This window comes from Oculina patagonica, chromosome 3, assembly GCF_052425735.1.
Source record: "Oculina patagonica isolate OP01 chromosome 3, crgOcupat, whole genome shotgun sequence".
NCBI lineage: Eukaryota > Metazoa > Cnidaria > Anthozoa > Scleractinia > Oculinidae > Oculina > Oculina patagonica.
The window spans coordinates 10,790,837-10,810,569 of record NC_135760.1 but is presented as its reverse complement, the minus strand read 5'-3'; the positions used below and the strand labels follow the sequence as shown (position 1 = coordinate 10,810,569).

Genomic DNA, 19,733 nt, shown 5'->3' with positions numbered 1-19,733 from the left:
GCTCGCAACACTTACACAATTTAAAGGCAAAACATACAGTCATCTCATGAACATGGACAGTGCAAATCACACGTGTACAATTTAAATTTTAATTTTTTGTATATATATTCACAGTTTTTTAGATTTGTAATTTTAAATTTTATGCTAGTAATTTTTTATGCTTTTAAATTTTATGCTTTGTAAATTTTATGCTTTTATACTGGTCACCGATTGATACCAGTCAATCTCCTTGATTGACTGACCGGTTTTCCAGGATAAATAAAGTTATTATTATTATTATTAAAACAATCAAATTAAGTAATCAAAACTGTGAAACTTTAGGATTATTTATCCTTCTGAGTTCTGAGTGCTGAAATCTGGATCACAGTCATGAAAAATGACAGAAAATGCTAGCAATTCTTTTTCAAGAAAAAATGAAAAAAAAATGCTCGTTTTCCCAAAAAATGCCGAAAAAAATGCTAGCATAATCGAGAAAGGCCTAGCACCACCTTGTCTACCAAAAAACCTTTTTAGTCCACTCCCCTTAGAAGCAAATTAGAGCCCCTCCCCCCAAGAAGCGGAAATGCTCCTCTTTAAAGTGAGGCATCGTAAATACGCAAGCGCAACTTTGTGCGATTTCCTTTCGAGGTTTTCAAAATGGACGTTGACGGCGTATGTGCGAGGAGTACTAGACATTAATTTCCTGGGCTTTTGTAATGAAAGCAGGTTTCCTCGAGGTTAAATTCATCAAGGAATTAACCTCTTCTCAAGGAAGTTGCTGTTCAAATTTCGACAACTTTCAACGCTGAGTTTTCAGATGGACGTTGCCGAATTGTCAGCAGAAGACGATGCCGTTACAAAAGAGGGGTTATCTGGTCAAGGTAAGCTTATAATTGTCTCTACCCTTAAGAAACCTTGGTTTATCGAACTAGTTTACTCAAGTAAAGTTTCAAAATATTCTCTTCTTTGTTTTGAATTAGCAAAGACGTGGATTTTGTAGGTTTTGTGGCAGTTTTATGGAATAACAATAAACAACACAACTTTGTTTTTGGAGAAGACTAAAAGAGCCATTTGTGTTATCTGGTCATGCTTCCAAAAATAGCTGCTTTGGGTATTAAGTTATGTTTAAATTTAACCCAGTCTTTTGTATTTTAGGAAAAACTGGCCAGGCAAACGGAGGTCTTGCCGTCTCGATGAAAGGTGGAGATGAAATGGCAAAAAATAAGCCACGTGTTACGTACTCGAAGGTGACAAGCTGTGTATTGAACTTCTCAAAATAATGTCGCATTTTCTAGCTATAATTTTCCCTTTGTGTCTTAAAGTACTCGGTTGAAGATATCTTAATATAATTAAGCGAAGTCGTATAACTTTACGGTGCATGTTTTTGTTAATAAAAGGAAGATAAATTTCCATGATCTGAAGTATGCGAAATTTGTAAAAATGTACAAACATAAGACTATAACAACACTCGACGTTTGTTATTAATTGTACGTTGTTTGATGTATTTTACCACAGGAGGATTTACTTAATTTAAGAGAGTCTCCAGCATCGAAATTGTGGCCGTCTATACTTTCTGAGGAGCATGTCAGGTTTGTTATGTGACAATATTATTTGTGATAAACAAGGAATGTTTCTTACATGTTTTACTCTAACTTATATTTATACTCTCAATCTTGATATGAAGATCTCTCCTTCCATAAATTTAGAATTAGGAATTATGTATAAAGCAGGAAACTTATTTGTTTGTGAATTTTCTTAATAACAGATTTTTTTCATTTAATTATTTAACAGTTGTTTTGATCTGTAAAACCAATTAATATTGTTTCAAACTTGAGTAACTTTCTCCCCTTGTGCACAGCATAAACCTCTTTATGCCTAGAGGGGTTTAAATGATATGTTTCATCTCGTAAGTGGTTCATGTTTCTGAGGGTTTTTTTAAATAAAATATAAAATTGCAGTGAAAAAAAAATGCTATACTATCTTTATTTTTTTAAAAAACCCTTTTAATTAGCTGGTATTAAGGTCATACTAAGTCTTGTTGCATGACTTTCAGAATCTCCATGTTTTGCTTGGATTAAAAAAAAAACTTTACAAACTCAGTGAATTTTAGAGTTTTTTGTGGGCATGAAGACCTTTATATTTCTGCTAGTCGGCAGTAATAATTGCACCACTTAAAGCTTGCAGCTATATTCATATGTTGAGTATCATTATATGGCGTCATGTGACTCTAATATATTGGGTGATTTTGTAAAGTATTGTAGTATCAAGTTTATAAAAGCTTTGACTCACTCAATCCTTGTCATGCCCTTGGGCAACTAAGGCCACAAGCATTAAGACGGGATCCACTAGGAAGTTGAGTAATATTTATTAAAGTTGGACAAAAATCAAGTACCAGAATAATTTAAATCCTATTGCGTTATTTCCTACCCTTAATAAAAGGTAAAAATGTAATTAATTATCCGTGATAACACCAACAACAATTTCTTATCAGAGTCTGAGAAAATGAATTTCAAAGTTCACAAGGTATAGGAAAAATCTCAAGTGTAGCCATTTTGTAAATTTGTCTTAAGCGATTCAGTGGAATTCAGCGGAACTTCAAAAATTTTTTTCGGTATTTGGTGTTGTTAGAAAAGATTTCTTTTGATAAGATATTTGAAGCAGTAGCAAAAAAGTTTGCAATAAGGTGGAAATAATTCTGGTACAACAATTTCTTATCAGAGTCTGAGAAAATGATATTTAAAGTTCACAAGCTATGGGCAAAAGCTCACACCTTTTAAGCGATTCATGGGAACTCAGTGGAACTTCGAAATTTGTTTTCGATGTTTGGTGTTAGAAAAGATTTCTTTCGATAAGATATTTGAAGCAGTAACACGAAAGCTTGCAATCAGGTGTAAATAGTTTTGGTACATAATTTTGTCCAATAACTGCTCGAAGTCCTGGCGGATTTCCTCTTAACACATTGGTTATTAAAACTAGGATTTTACATTTATTATTGTTTATTTTTCTGTAGCATTCTCCTTCTCAATATTATTGTTGTCCTTGTTCTTCATTAGGCATGGTGTGTGGGATCCTGAAGTTTGGCACCAGTCCTTCTCTGGTGGAAAAAGATGTGCGTCACCTGGGGAGGAACTCAAGAAACAACTCATGTAAGTAGCTAAGAGTTACTGTCTGGCTGCTTTAAATAAGCAAGGATTCAAAAAGAAGCCATTGAGCCAACAATTCAAGCAACATATGAAAAAAGTTCTAATTTTCTACTCAAAGTGGGCATTCACAGGACACCCTGATACCCATCTGACTGAAACCCTGCTATCAGGAACAAAGAAAATGTAATTTTGAGTGTTAGCACAGTCTTGCTGCCAGTAACATGGCCTATATAGCAGGGATGTAGGTCAAAGCTGGCAGCCGGGTTTAATACTGATTTGTCACATGAATTTTACCACCTATGAAGGTTGGGAAATGCACTGTAATTATGAAATATGCAGCTGTGACCATAAAATTAACACTCATGACAACCAATTTAAATAGATATTTTTATTAGTAGTTTAAGAAAACACTATGCCAGCTCATTAACAAGCCCAGCTGGCTTTTCTGGCCTTGGCAGCTAGTTTACCGAAGCTTTTATTTCATGTGAAATTTCAAAGGGATTTAAGTTCTCTTTCAGCTGGTGAAATTAGCCAGCAGCCGGCCCTTAGTGACATCCCTGGCTCTAGTAAGTCTACTTACAGGCCTACTATTTATCGATCACAGGATTGAGGATGGCATTGTACTGAGCCCACAGCGTCAAAGCTTTGTACAAGGCTGCCACATCCCCCAAAGTGCTCCTGAAAGAAACAGCCAACAGGACAGAGTTAAGACTGGCCTAAGCAGAACAACTGATCGTGAGAGAGAAGGAAGAAGCAGGCTAACTGGAAGAGTCGGTAGAGGAAGAGCCTTAGATTATAAAGAACGTACACCTCTGCAAGAAAGAAACAAGGTGCAATTAATAATAATTGGTCAAGTCCATTTAAGGTGGCTTCTTTGGGACTATCGTTACTTTTAAAGGAATGCTTTTGTCAGGATTGGGCTCTAGAACAACAGTGAAAAGTTAACCTAATTTTCGTAGTCACTTCTTTCCAGGGGTACCGTAATGATTCGATTAAGTGCCCTCCTTCCAATAAGCACCCCCTTCGGAATAAGCGCCCCCCCTTCGAATGTGTTTTTGTCAATAAGCGCTCCTTTTCCAATAAGCACCCCCATTCTAATAAGCGCCCCATTCTTATAAGCTCATGAACATTCATGTATATATTTATTGCTGAAATAAACAATTCTTTTAAAAGTAACTGAACTTTCAACAATTTGTTATTGTAATTACAGTTTCTGTTATTGTTAGTTATTTCAATATTTATAAAAGTTTTGGTTTGAACACTTGGTGTTTCTCAAAAAATTAAATAAGCACCCTGTCCCGAATAAGCACCCTGTCTAGAACAAGCGCCCTCCCTTGAGGTGCCAAAGGTAAATAAGCGCCCTGGGCACAAAATCGAATCATTACAGTAATTAACTTGAGAACTTCACTGTAATATTTAGCTTCTCCTGGAATGGTGATTACATGCATGTATGTAAGTTAGTTTGCCATTCTGATAGATGATATTAAACACAGTTTTGAATCTGTTAGGACCCTGATGAACCACCAGGAAAATACACAGGGCCAAGAGAAAGGGAAAGGGAAGAGAGAGGTGACAGAGCTGAACGGGGATATGGCAAAGACAAAGACAGGGGATTTAGAGAAAGAGACAAGGAGCGAAAAAGAAGCAGAGAAGAACCTACCCGAGGAAGAAACATTCAAGGTGTGTTGCTTTTAGTATTTACACAACAAACTAACGTTGGCATACTCAAGTTGTTGTGAACAACATAACAACAGTTGACAAACAGTTTGGCAAGACTGTTGGCAAGGATAAAGGCAAGTTCTTTTTGTCGCCAACAATTGGCCAACTTGTTTGCCGTTGTTTTGTCATTCACACACCAACTTGAGTTTGTCAACATGAGTTGGCCATTGGTTTGTCGTGTGAAGGCCACAAGAGAGAAATTAAAAAGGTTGACCTGAAGTCAGCATAAATTTAAAACCCTTCCCTTCTCCCAAAAAAAACAGGAATGTTGCTAGGGGCTGGCTGCCAGCTAATTTAAACCAGCTGAAATAGAACTTAAATACGGCTGAAATTTCACATAAAAACAGACTTTGGTAAACTTTTAGAGCTGCTTAGGCCAGAAAAGCCAGCTGGGCTTGCTGATGAGCCTGCTTAGTGTTTTCTCAGCTACATCCCTGAAAAACATGCACTCATTCGATCTATATACAATACGCTGCAAGTTACGTATTTATAGAACTTTCAAGACACTTATTTGTCAATGATTTTATTTTTAACCACACAGTCAGAAAGAAGCAAGCTAAGGAAGCTCAAAATGCAGAACCAGAATGGTTTACATTTGGCCCATCAAGTCAGTTTGAAACCATGGAGCTCAAGGGATTTGATGATGAAGAAGTTGCTAAAAGAGGTGTGGACAATATATAATCATATAATCACCTTTCTTTTAAATGAATATGGACAAATTCCTAGTGTAGAAAAAGAAATAATAAACAGAAATGTGAACTTAGCCAGTACTCGTGATAATATAATTGATGATATTGTGAAGAATTATAGGGTATATTCAAGGTCTTCCTGCACCTAAACAAATACGGGGACCCCTCTTTTTTATTTCAAAAATAATGTTCTCTTAGGATAGATAACCAGTAGGCAAATTTCAAGCGAAAATCTGTTGTCAGTTCTATTTCGGAGGAATGCAATGAAAAAATTCATGTTAGTACAAATGCAAAACTTATTTGAGGCATAATGCATTTCCTATTTTTCTCTTCACTACCAATAGACCGGGAGAGACGCAAGTCTGCTTCTGATGAGATCAAAGCAATTTTGTCAGGTACGATAGGATTTTTTTTTCTTGTCAGAAATTAAGAGCTGTTGGACCAAAAATTATCTTTTACAAGCATAAGTGGAGGGCTTAGTACTATGGCAGGATTTATTGACAAACGATGGAGTAGACTTTCTAATTGCCTAAAATAATTAATGATAAAATTATTGAATGTACATGTATATACTCTATTTCTCACGAATATTATGGGAGGTGTGGTGATTCCAGATTAAGCTTGATGGGCCACTAGGCTCAATACCTGATTCCCTCTATAGCGCGCGCCTGCAGGGAATCACGGTAGAACTTTGTATTCATCAAACCATGCGCGAGACTAAGCAACGTGCATCGTTGCTGAGTCTCGCGCATGGTTTGATGAATACAACTACCGTGATTCCCTGCAGGCGCACGCTATAGAGGGAATCGGCTATTGCAGTCTTAACTTTACCTTAACTTGCTAATTTATGTTTATGTATTTCAGTGGGAAAGAAAGGTCCCATGAATGGTGAACTAAACAGTTTATCACCTGCAACAGACAGTAGTCCATCCCAAGACAGAACTGGTGGCAAGACAGCACTGGATACCAAGGATGCCACTGACACAACTGCACCTGATGACAATAAGGAAAAAGCCAAGCCTTTTGACATCAATGACTTTTTCCTGAGTGACACCGTGCTCTCTTTCGCAGGAGGGGTAAGTTCCTTCATACTTGGTTTAAGGCTGGTTTACACGATATGATTTGTTGGCCCCATTTGGCACAGATTTAAGGGAAAAATGAGTACGTAGTTAAAAATTGACCCGATTTTAAAAATCTGTTGCAGTGCCACAGATTTTAGAAATCGGGCCTATTTCATCCTCGCAATTCAAGTAAGGCAAAGAAAATCAGGCCGATGAGTCACCGTGCACGTAAATTTGTTTGGAACAAATCAAACCGACAAATCCTAGCATGTAAACCAGCCTTTAGTAAAAATGTTTCTAGTCTAAGTACCTGGCTAACATGATTTATAATGTTTTTTATCAGGTGGACCAAACAAGTAGTCGATTTAGCCAGTTTTTTGGTCAACCAGGAAGTAACTACAGCAGCAGTAGAAGTGGAAGTACAGGTGTGTTTTGAGTAAAACCAAACAATTCTAGTCTTTTGTGCAGCACTTAGTTAATTGACTGTTTGACTGTGTAATGGCCAATTTCCTCCATGAGACATGCCTGTATGACATGCCTCTATGAGACATCATGGTAGTCGTTTTCAACATTACCAAGTATCATGCATGTTTTACTGAATACAACTCTCATGATTCCCTGCTGGTGTGTCTCTAAGAGGGAATTGGTCATCAAGTGTTTCATTTTTTTGCGACAGCAGTCCACAGCACTTAGTTAAATGATCCTTTGGTTGTGTTACTGAATGAGTGTATCTATCAGGTTTCACCAGTGGCAGTGCACAGTGCACATTGTATAACTATTACTGAGTGAGATTTCTACAAGGTTTCTCCAGCTACTATGTACGTCATTTAGTTGAATACAGTCAACTCTCAAAAGACACCTCTTTAAAACGGACACCTGGTGTTGGTCCCGTCCCTGCCTTTTTCAGTCATTTCACTGTAACTAAACTCCCTACAAGATGGACAGTTGGAGCCGGTCCTGACAGTGTCCTTTTTAGAGAGAGTTGACTATACCGGTAACTGTTTGATTACTGAGTGTTTTTACATGTATCAGGTTTTATCAGCAGCAGTGCACAACATTAATAATACTTTGACACTGTTTGATTGTATTACTGAGTGAGCATTTCTATCAGGTTTCTCCAGCGGTGGTGCCAACACCCCTCGTACGCCGTCACCAGGACCAAACTACTTATTCACTCCTATCGCACCTTCAGTAGATGACAGTATTGAATCGCACGGCCTGGCAGAGATGCTGCAGAAATCTCAGATCAGCGTACAGCCCTTGTTGGACGAAGTAATGTCATCAGGCAAGGAAAGCAAAGTAAAGGGCCCAGTTCGTTTGGAGGACATTGAAGCTGATGTCACGAAAGATACTGAGAGCTCTTCAAAGAAAGAGATCCCTGACCTGGAGCAGAACAAAGAAAACATCAGTACAAGTAGTGAAATACCCAGCACAAAGCAAGAAATGGTTGCATTTAACTTGCTTGTTGAGAAGATGAAGTCGTCAGGCACATTACCAGAGAAGCCTCAACCCACAGTGAGTTGTCTTGTTACCTTACTTATGTTAAAGGAAATAATTAACTGCAGATAGTCAAACTTCCCAACTCTATCAAAAAAAAAATTGCTCTATGGAAACACCAAAAGTGTTTTATTACAGCGAGCATTTAACTTGAAATCAAAAGTCTGTGAGAAGAAACTCAAAACGTTTGCTTGCCCAGTGCATTTGCGTGCTTGCCTAAGTATAGTTTTTGTTTAAAATTCATAATTTAGTAAGCAGAGGGCAGCCTTACCCTTCATCCAAGAAAAAATTTTACTTGTCCCAGACAAATTAGTGGAACTTCTTTGAGCCCTAAAGATTAATGAGCCCTTATTTGTCTTAACACCAAGATAACTGGCCTACCTACCCGTTTGCTGCCAAGACCACCATCTCCCAAGCGGAAAACACCAAGGAATACTCCATCTCCACTGCAGGATCTGAGAAGGTCCCCGTCACCTGCTGAATTGCTGAAACAAATGACCATGCAGGCACCACTGTCTGGTCACCGACCTCCTTCACCGGCACAGGTCGTACCACAGATGAACCGGCCTCCTTCTCCCTTGGAGATGTTCCACAAGTACAATTCTGTAGGTGTGTATTCTCATTCACTGTTAGCCTTTAGGGCAGCTGCAGGTGGTTTGCAGGGATTTAGGTAAAGTATTGCTGGTTTTCACTGTCACGCAATCAAAAAATAAATTCGAAACCATTCAACTACAGAAGCTATGAATTTCAAATATTATAGATGATAAATAGATAAACAATTTCTCCAAGTTTCGGGTCTGTGCGATGTACCGTTCGCGAGTTATTTTCCAAACCTTTCCACGCAAATTTATAAAGCTTAGTATGGAGATTTCATAACTGTGTCCTTCCAAGGGACACAAATATGGCCGCCGTGATGTCGGAGAAACCATTTGGAACTCAGTTCTGTTTACAACAGCTTAAGAGCTAGTACACTTTCACATAAACACCACTTATTATATCTGAAATGTTCAATTTGCTCAAAATGGAAAGGAAAGGCCTTTTTTCAAACAAAACAGCTTTGTCACGGCACTCAGCTTGATGTCACATATGACGGAAAACTCAAATATTCAAAATGCTCTGTTTTAAAAACGAATGACACTATTGATCTGGAAATTTGCAAAAATATATATTTTTAGTTTATCTTTCGCCTAATGACAATGAAAATTTAGCAGGCCTAGTGAAGTTTGATTTCAGAATTTTATGACGTAACATGAAAACCAAGAATAATTCTAGTGCAAGTCATGTCTACAGAGCAAACACCAGAAGTGTGAGTGGAAAAGTGTAAAAAAATGCTTTGGCCATTGTTTTGAATTCTGGTTGTGATTGAATACTTGCTAAAAGAGAAAGGTAAAGCAAAAAAGTCTTACAAGTCCACAGGCATCCTAAACTTATGATTTGAGAAGTCGATTAAATTAATGATTTCTGTAAGCATTTGAATGATTTATGTAAGCGTATCGAGTGGGACATGACTACTTGAAGTGCACATTGTTGTGTTACAATTAAGGTCATTAGGAATTAAAAAATATTGAGTGCCCCATAAGACTTTGTATGGAGTTTACAAAAAGATGAAAGTACTCACCTTTCTTGGTTTCTGTTGTCCTTTTGGGCTATTTCATCATTTTTGGGGGGTTTTGTTGTTTTTGTTGTAACCTACATAAATCATTTATTTTGATTTCTTGAATCATGAGTTTGGGATGCCTGTGACCAGTCACACTACAGGTGACCACTCTGCAACGTCGCGACAGGAGAGAAAAAAAATCATCTTTTACCACTCATGACCTATGCTCGTCTCCTGATCTTGCTAATGAAACTCCTTCACAAGATTAATTTCTAACAGGAGATAGATATGTCTTTGTTTGTCTCCATGAAGCATATTCTTAGATTTTCTCAGCCCTTTTTTATTTTTGTATTTTTTATGATTGTCAAATGTCCAAACCTCTTCTAACACTCCTGTCAAAAATGTTAATGTAAAAAACAAAAATTGATGTGCAAAAGACTCTCAGGCTTCGTCACTGAATATTGCAAATAAATTCCTTAAAATGGCAAATGGGGAAATCTCCTTAAAATGAATACTGTGCAACTTGCAAAATATCTGTGCATATTATATGTTAAACCATTAAATAAGGTGTATGTATAGTATTCTTAGGCAATATTTTCACGAGAAAAATAATTTTATTACTTAATTATTTTGTGACGTTTTTCTTTCTTGCCATGTAGTAACACCTCCTCACGATCTGTTTGCATCTCCGTTGCTTCGCCGGTCACCCTCTCCTCTAGCAATGCTGGCCCACCAAAGGCAGAGCCCACCCCTGGGGTTTGGCAGTGTGAACATGCAGAGAGTGCCGCCACAAGTCCCTTCCTTGTACCACACAGGGCCTCATCCTGGCATGCCGCACATGGGAGGACAGCAGCCTCCTCAGAGGAAACCACAACCACAAGAAAGGTACAACAAGACTGGTGGCGCACCTGAACCGCGCAGCCAGGTAGCAGCAGTACATGCAAAACCAGCATCAGCAGGGCAAACTGGCTCTCCTCACATACCAGACAGATCGTTTATGCCAACATCTGTCATGAGAAAGATTCACCAGGAACGACTGGATCACAAGAGTCCAAAGACAAACACTGTAGACCAGTCAAAAGCAAGGGAGGGTGCGCCAGAAGTAACGCCAATGCAGTCTAACCATAATCTTTCTAATTTGAGGGCTGACAGTGCAGATGATCTTGTTAAAATGGGGCTGTTTCAACAGTACACAGGTGAAAGACCCTCCCCAACTCACAGCACGGCTTCCAAACAAGATCGTTTACTTTCTCCAAGATCTATCATGTCAAGTGACACACAGTTGTCTCAGACTGGCTCACCAGTTTTGCAGAAGCCAACGGCTTTCAAGCCTTTGCCAGGTTCACCTCAGTTGCCATTTTCTAGTCTCAAGGGTGGTATTCACTCCGAACCTGCATCTCCTCTGCATTCCTTTAACCAGAATGCAGGGTCTCCACTAAGAGCATCAAAACCACTGCCTAATTCGGCACCATGCACTCCTCAGCGTCACCATTTAGTTGACAAAGCAGCTCTGCTTTCACCACAGCAGTTAGCATCGAAAGGATTAATGACAGGAGATGACAGCAACAAACCACCCTTGGGATTGTTTGGTCACAGTACTTCCTTGGAGAGCCAGGCGAAAGCAATTCGCAATGGCATCACCCGAGTCGTGGCAGCTAATGAAGGTAGGCCCTTGACTCATTCATATGAACAGCAGCCTCATGTTACTTCAGACAAGCCACCTGCTTACGAAGACGTGTTTCATGCAAAGAGAAGCGAAGGTTTGTCGAGCGGTCACCCGGTGTCGCAACATCATCCAAATAGTGCGCATGGCATTCAGAGAATGAGAAGCTCTGAATCTCATCACGAGAATCTACCTGGGAACCACCCACACAGAATCCAGGGAGGTGACACTAGACCTACCCCGGTGCACCACATGCCAAGATCATTCCATGGTTCACAGGGTCCACGCCCTGGTCCACACGTACCCAATGGGCGCTTGTCACCATCAGGCATGCCAGCTATGCATGGGGGACATCCAGGGCGTACTCCATTCAACTCACCCATGCCAGGCATGGGCGTGCCACCCAGGTCTGCCATGCATCCTGGAATGATCCCACCACACCTCCATCCAGCTTATCTGAGAATGATGTCTTCAGCTGGAACACCCATGGGAATGCCTTCGCCTGGAATGAGCCCGGTGTCCATGAGAATGCCAATGGCGCACTCGGGTGGGAGGTACCCCATGATGCCCGGACACCATCCTGCTGCGGCTGCGGCCGCTGCTGCTGCCATGATGTACGGAGGTCGTCCGTCACCTGGCTACCCACCTGTCAACCCTGCGGCCATGATGGCAGCTCGCTCACCTCATGTGCCCCCTCAGTCAGGTCTTCAGCAGTTACATGGAAGACGAGGTAAGGTGTAGGGTCTGATATTTCTCTTCACTACTTTCTGGTTCTTGATGCTTACGATTATAGTGAAGCTACAAGACAGATCTAACACTGGCGAAGGTAGATTATTATTTCAAAGGAAGCCATGTCACGGATTTCAAAGCTTGAAAAAAGCTACCCTAAATAACAACGCGCCATAAATTCGTGGGGATTTAACAAATTTTCTCAATTATTTTTCTAATCTTTCCCTTATTATTCATATTTTTTACAAATATTTACAGAAAAAAATGGGGTTAGGCGCACTTTAATCTTCCCCATTCCAAGCCATCTTTGTTTCTTGTCAGTTTATTGTTGCCTCTTTTTTGTTTTTCTACCTTAGTTAACGTTTATTTCGTGGATTCTCTCGATTTGAAGGCAGTTTTATACATTAAAAAACTAACAATTGATGCAGACCTTACCCGTAGCGGTATCAGGAGGGAGGTTTAATGAGTGATGCCTTTCCGCGACACATTGACTTGGCATATCTTGGTTTCTTCCCCTGAGTAGATGTAAGTTCTAGTTTTCATGAAACTGTCGCCAAACGTAGACGAGAAAAAAGTTATTGTGACAGAATAAAGTCGCGGTAGAATTTGTTAATTTTTTGCATTGAACAAAATTACGTTGAAATCGAAAGACAACTCAAAATAATAGTTTGCTTAGTAAGAAAAACACTTAAGACGGATTCCGCTGAAAGTTCGAGCAACGAGTGCGAAAATTAAGTACCAAAAATTTGCTCATAGTACGGAAACATTTTGTATACTATTTAAAAGATCTTATCGAAATTCATTTGTCTTAATGACCTCGTAATTAAATTCTAAAGCATTCTTGTAAAAATGTTTATAACGCGCGCCATTTTGTTTTGAACTGACGCGAAACGTCCGTTTTAACTGAAATATTGACAATTTCAAATCCATTTTTCTCTCGCGGGGTCAGCTTAAGTGCTAAATTTTTGGCAGGTTTTTGTTAGCTGTACTTAAACTGTTACCATGCTAAGAGGTCTTTTTGGTAACTTTATTTTTGCCTGTATTGCTCGAATGTTGGGCGGAAACCATCTTAAAAGGTAATAATAAGCCAAAAAGAAACAAGGATGGTTTAAATTGGGAAAGGTTGAAACGGATTGCAATCGACAAAAAACTCAACAAACGTCATGTTTCCAGATACGCCTTTCGTGACGAAGCTCAATTGTGTTTGTGGTGGAACGTGGCTCGACACGCCCTTTTGCTTTAGTCTCACGGAAACTCCAAGCACCGCCAAAGAGCGCCTACATAGAAGTTTCGAAAGTATCGCTTTATTCAGTTGAACCTTTCCAATCATCTTCTTATCTTGTTGAATGATATTTGTGAATGGTTTTTAGCGGTGTTGGATCCACGCATTTGCGTGCGTCGCGTGACATCATTATCCCGTTGATGACAATGGTATCACATAAAGTACACAAAAACCAACATTCCCTGTAATTATAATAAGGGAGCGTGTTGTGACCTTGTTAGTCTTTCTTTTGCTGTTGAATGAAGTCTTGTATCCAGTTTCAAGAAAGAAAATGTCCATTGTCGGTTAGAACGGTTTTGGCTTAATCCTAGAATTCCTATATTTGAAAAGTTCAATCAAGCGTGCGCTTAGTTTTTTCTTTTAAAATTAATCACCGCGCACCTATCGTTAGCTGTTGAAAAGCGATAAAGTATCGTTCCAACGTATAGTTTTACCTTCTTCCGCCAGAAGATAAGTGAAAGAATTAAATAATTCGCAGTGTAACGTAGACAGATTTCCTGATTTGGTAGTCCGTGCGATTATCATCTGTTGTCAGTTAAGGTAGCACGAAAAGCGGTAACCTAGGACATGTGAAAAATAAAAATAAGATGTGTTCCATGTACTAAAGTGATACGCGTTGGGAATTTTAGAATACGTTGAAACCTAGGGGCAGACGCTGAAATGGGCAGTCAAAAAAGTAGATACTGTGAATTAAATTGGGAAGTTTAATTCTACCTGTTCCACCTGTTCTATCTGTTCCACTCGTCTTGATAGTTCCCCTGTGCTGAATTGGAGACTTGTCTTTGCATTTGCATGCTTAAAGACTGAAATAATCGCACACTACAGCAATCACATATTTTTACGTCTTTGTTTTTAGTTGCGAGTCCAGTGATGAACCATCCGCCCCAGAGTCATTCTCCTGGAGGCGTTGGCAGCGGCAATATCCTGTCCAAATGGTTCAGTGAAGATGTGCTTCAACAGGCTACCCCAGCACAGCGCGACGCCACGGCAGACTTCACAAGAAAAGTGGTGTCTGTAGAAGAACTCGAGCGTCAGCAAGCAGCCGCCATCAACTGACTACAGCCCGTCTAGCGTTAAATTGACCAGGAGAATTTATATGTAGCGCATTGTAGTGGTCTTAAGAGTGTTGTGTTGTTACGCCGTGTGTATTGATGTTTAGAGCTTAGAGCTTTGCTGATTGTAAATTTAATGTGTATATTGGCATAATAGACTTTTCCTTCTTTGTGTGATGACAGTTCTCCTATTTCTTCCACGATAAAAATAACAGATTATTTATTTGAAAACGCGTTTGTTGTATATCGGTATTAGATTGCTCAGTGTCCGGGCTTTGCTGTTCAGTTTTGTTGCGTGTAAGCTTGCCATGAAGACTGTCGTTGGCTTTAAGTTATTTCTTGTAAATAGAACAGCTATATTTCACTTTGAATATACGAAACAACGATCGAGGGGTTTGCTAAGAGGTTTAATTAAGAGAATTGTAATCTTCGTCAGTTGGATTTATCCACTCATTTATATAAATAACTTGATCTAATAATTTTCCCGCAAAAAAGCGCGAGCGAATCATTGTACCTGTACTATCTATGATTCATTTTGTGTGACTGAAAATGAGTTTAAAAGGATAGAAGATTGGGGACAGGGTGTATGTATACATGTAATATGTACAGCGACCAAAAAAAAGCACTAAAACAATCACATTGTTACAGTCATACAAGCCTATTTTGTAAAGTTTGGGACTCGCACCCAGCAGTGACCTGAAGTGAGTACCGAACTACTGTTGATACAACAACTGAATTCATTGTAGTATACCAAAAGATACCTCTCACTCTTACTGGGACGTCACCCTCTGCCTTGTTATTTTGTTAATGCTACTTTCTGTCCCAAAAAAGGTTCCGCCGCATTTAAAGGAACTGGGCATGTAAAAGTACATGAACTGCTCCATTGGGACTGGTTGTATGGGTTGGGTCCAGACAGAGTGGGGTGGAGGGCCTCAAGGAATTGACTTGCATAACCTTTGTATTATGCGTACAGCTTATGTATAGCTTGAACTTGGATTATGCAAATAAACTTATTCTTCTGTTGTCACTGGAGTGTTGGTATTCCGGCTCGAGGCCTGCTGACATGAAGAACCATTACTCCTGGTTTGAGGGCTACTCCTCCATTTTGAGCTACCCCTAAGGCGAAAGAGCTTTTCATACATTTCTTTAGGAATAGCTGCGAATTGTTTATATGAGAAGAGGTTAACCCTCCTCGGGAAAGAAGTTAACCCTCCTTCCAGCGACAACGTTTCTTCATACAAACAGGCCTCTTTGTTGAATAAATGGGGAGTAAACGGGGATTCACTGGGGTCGAATCCATGGGGAAAAGAGAGGTAAAAGCTATATAGGTATATGCCACCCCAAAGTAGACTTGCTCCAAGTCAAATTTATGGTAGCCTGTTTGGTTCGCTGTATGTGAGCGTAAAGGCTTGGTATCTACAAGGCCAAATCTCGCGCGCTTTCGGCCTGATTTATAAAACTCGTCTCGAAGTAAGTCTACCCCAAAGAGTGTGTTTTTGAGCTTTTTTGGTGTGAAAAGACTGCAAATGAGTAATAGATTTTTCCATTTTGGTATGAAAACAGATCGTTCACATCCTTTATTTTCTCAAATGCTTGTTCAACGCACAACTTAACTTGTACGGTCTGACGAAAAGAAGTGGTTCTGAAGAGTCTGCTCAAATAGCGATCGAACCGACGGAACCGATTTTGGCGAACCTCTATTAAAAAGAGATTAAGCGAGGTCCTCGATATAACGAACGATATTCTTTATTCCAGTAATAGTAAAATATATGGAAAAGAACCTCGATATAACGAAACCTCGTTATAGTGAACATATTTTGCCAGTCCCTTGGCTCATGCCCTGATTTTTCCGGGATTGGGAGGAATGGCCATTCAACCACTTGTGACGTCACCAATGTACACATCAGCAGATTCTTGTGATGTGCAACTAAAAGAGATTGGATAGATCTTTGCACAGGACTTGCCCATTTTGAATATTGACTGCATCCTGACAGAGCTAATAATCGAAAAACGTTAAAAATAAATTTTCGCGGGTCTTTTTAAAATTCGCGATTTTTTGAAAATCACAAAATCCCCCGAAAATAAGTAACAATAAGGTACGTGAGCATGCGAGTAGCGTGAAGGATGAGAGGCGGCTGTAGTCACATGCCAAAGCCACAGAAGATCGAGTACTCCAACATCCTGAATTTTTACTCTTCTAGCTCGATGATCGTGTATGAAGGCACGGATTTTTTTCTACTTGTTTTGTTATTATCCTGCCTACGAGTTTGTCGCAAGAGTTTCTAATGTACAAATTGCTTTCGAATTGATGGAAAACTCAAAATAATAGTTTCCTGAGGTGGAAAATCGCCAAGAACTGATACCGAATGATCCGAAAATAAACACGGGATGGCCTACGACTGAGGAAGGTTAAAAAAAAAAATGAAAAAAATTATTGCGAGCACCACAATTAATTCTTCGCCAAACGTCCGATTGCCATGGATCCTGTTTTTTTTTATTTTACTTTACCAGAACTATTAAAAAACTCCAACAGAAAAATCGATGAAAAAACTTCTCATATTCGCCACAAACGCAAAACTAGACAATTTAATGGAAAAACGGCAAACGCCAGACCACTTTTGCCGTTCGCAAAAAAGCGTGGTTTCCTCTTTGTGACGTCATCTCATTCATGGCACGGTATGCTTTGAAACAGTTCGCTGGATACCAAGTGACTTCCAAGGTCACCTCTCGTATATTTGAACGTGCTTGTGAGAATCTGTCTATAACGTTTGTGATATAAGTCTATCTTTTTCAGTTCGTTGTATTTTTGTTTGGAAATGAAATTTCCTTAGTTACGGAAGCATCTCTGCAAAGAGAGATCCGGCAACGAGACGGTTTTGGTTTTTACTCTGCGTTGTGTGCATGTGGCTCCCTGCATTTAAAAGTTTACTAAATAAATCGGTCTGCTCAGCCGAAAAGATCGCTTAACAGCCGTGATAAATTTTCCACCGACAAAGTAACGACTTTCTAACAAAACTGATTTTTTTGTTAGAAAGTTTCTTTCTAATGTGCTGTCGACTTTCTGTTATTGGTATACGATGGTTCAGAGAGGCATTAGCCGACCCAACTAATTACGTTTTAATAAAAACCAATCGACCAATTACCAACAGGCTCTTATCTCGTTCATCAGATTAGCGATATTTATTTGCTGTGAGTTATACCGCGCCAGAACAAAAAAGCTCACGACAAAATTATTTTTACTGATATCAGAGATGTGCGGGTCATTCATCCAAACCCGAGTGGACACGCTGCATGTGTGAGCTTGCGATAGGTTGAACTGGGGAACACTTTCAATTTCTATTCATTGCCTGATATTGTTTACCATTAACTATTTTAAAAACAGGTAGTCAAAGATCAGAGATGGATCTGTCGGAAGGTTGACATCTCGTCCGTCAGTAGCAGGCCATTTAATGATAAGCAAATCAGTCAAGCTTCAAGTTCTGTCACGGAATCAGCTTTTTAAACTGATGTGCTTGAGGGCGAGAGCCAAGTCTGAACGAAATACCCAACAAAATCTTCGCACTAAATTCCTTCTAAAATTGTTTGAAAATCCGCCATTGTCGTATAATTGGATGATATGATGAAGGTATTTGTGATATTGAAAGTACGTTTTACTCCCGTAACAAACCCGTGTTGTATTTGACATCACGGCATATTACATGCTCTTAACAACACGTGTTAGTTGTCCCGTCTTTATCTGAAAGTAGTTTAAACACGATATCACGAAATGTATTGGTGTATCTTACACAAAATAATAGAATAAAACACTTGTTTATACAGGGTTCTTTTGAACGAACACGATAACGAATCCTTTCCTACAAAATTATTTACGTTTTCAACTGGTTTACCTGGAACTAGAAATTTTACAATTCTTTGCGTGTTCCGCTTTGGAGCCACCTTACCGGGAAGATGCGTCTTTCCGCTTCAAGGATTGTTTTCGTGCCTCGGAAGTGACAAGAGAAATGAGTTGTTTTAACAAATCGTGACATCACTATAAATGATATCAAGGACCAGCGAGACTCGTATTACGACAAAACACGACCATTTAAAAAGACGTTCGCTGTCCAAGGTTAATTCACAGAATAAGGTTCGCCTGACACCATCCATAGAAGTAACGATTTTGAAAGGACAAAGAAAAAACTCAAATTGGTAAAATAATTGGAAACAGACGAATCTCGTAAGGTAAGGACTTTTTTTACTACTTTCAGTTTATATTTATCAGTTATAATTCAGCAATTTTTTTGATGCTGAGAAACGGAGAAACTTCTAATATTTGACCTGAGTGCTAGCACGTTGTTATGTCTAAGTTTCGAGTCTACACTGAATGGATTTCGCTCTGGTTGTATTTAAAAACGCGTTAGATATATATTAAGAAAGCCTGTCTGAAGCAGGTTCCAGGCTTGTTTTTTATTCCGATGCCCTTGAATTCTGTCCTGTTTGGTGGCTATTTTTTATCTCAACGAACAGTTATCCGACAAGACTTAACGAAAACCCCAAAATGTACGTAAATGCTGTATGTTGTGACTTTTATTTTGATTACGTAATTTTTTAATACGCGAAGCTCAAACTCTCGACTCCATAACTAAATTTACCAGAAGACCACGATACATCTACCCAAAAATATCTACCGTAAACAGTTTTTTTACTCTATATACTTTTTAATTACAGTTCCACGTCTAAAAATCTTTTCAACCCTCAAAACTCTAAAAATCGTTTTAACCCTCAAAGTCTAAAAATCTTCTCAACCCTCAAAGTCAAAATTTGCGATTTTTGTTGCGGATGTTTGCCCGCATGAGGTTAAGTTACGGTGATAAACATTTATTGGCAATCGCGTGCGTCTTAGTTGAACTGTTTGTTGATGAGAGCACAGACTCATCTAAAACGCCGCAGGATAACTTGACATTTTAAATATCATTTACCGGTACGTGAACGCACAAAAAACGTTCACGCTTGGGTCACGGAAAGCAACGCAAATGCCTGCATGCAACCTTGCAAAAAAAAACGAAATAAATACAAATCGATAGAGATAAACTAAAATTAATTTGAAAACAATCCTTTCGTTTTATCTGGTGTGTTAAGGCATTTTAACGGCTTTGTAGTAGCACTCCCGTGAGAAACCCTAATTTAGCCGCACATTATGACGCAATGTTACTTCGCGTGATTCCATAATTTTCGTGACCATTTGTTGTCGTAGTCGCACGCCCAGAGTGCTTTGCGCTGCAGGGTGTTGCGTGACGCGTGCGCAGAACATGCTTGCCACAACGCCACATGTGCGTTCGAAAG

The 19,733-nt window shown here is 39.3% G+C and overlaps 1 protein-coding gene across 1 annotated transcript; it reads left to right on the top strand.

Annotated features, from left to right (window-relative positions):
• Positions 1-601: 601 nt before the first annotated feature.
• Positions 602-15,438, top strand: LOC144646492 (uncharacterized). The gene is made up of 14 exons (XM_078506091.1): positions 602-860; positions 1,135-1,226; positions 1,495-1,568; positions 3,033-3,125; positions 3,727-3,952; positions 4,631-4,802; positions 5,383-5,505; positions 5,875-5,925; positions 6,395-6,606; positions 6,935-7,016; positions 7,703-8,106; positions 8,457-8,697; positions 10,345-12,078; positions 14,216-15,438. The coding sequence occupies exons 1-14, from the start codon at positions 797-799 to the stop codon at positions 14,413-14,415; spliced, it is 3,768 nt and encodes a 1,255-aa protein (XP_078362217.1). The 5' UTR covers positions 602-796; the 3' UTR covers positions 14,416-15,438.
• The last annotated feature ends 4,295 nt before the right edge of the window (positions 15,439-19,733 follow it).

Excerpts from the sequence above, each read along its gene's own strand:
- LOC144646492 (XM_078506091.1), top strand. The coding sequence starts at position 797 with ATGGACGTTGCCGAATTGTCAGCAGAAGACGATGCCGTTACAAAAGAG. Across the intron at positions 5,506-5,874 it reads TGAAGAAGTTGCTAAAAGAG|ACCGGGAGAGACGCAAGTCT; the intron begins GTGTGGACAATA and ends CACTACCAATAG. Across the intron at positions 8,698-10,344 it reads CCACAAGTACAATTCTGTAG|TAACACCTCCTCACGATCTG; the intron begins GTGTGTATTCTC and ends CTTGCCATGTAG.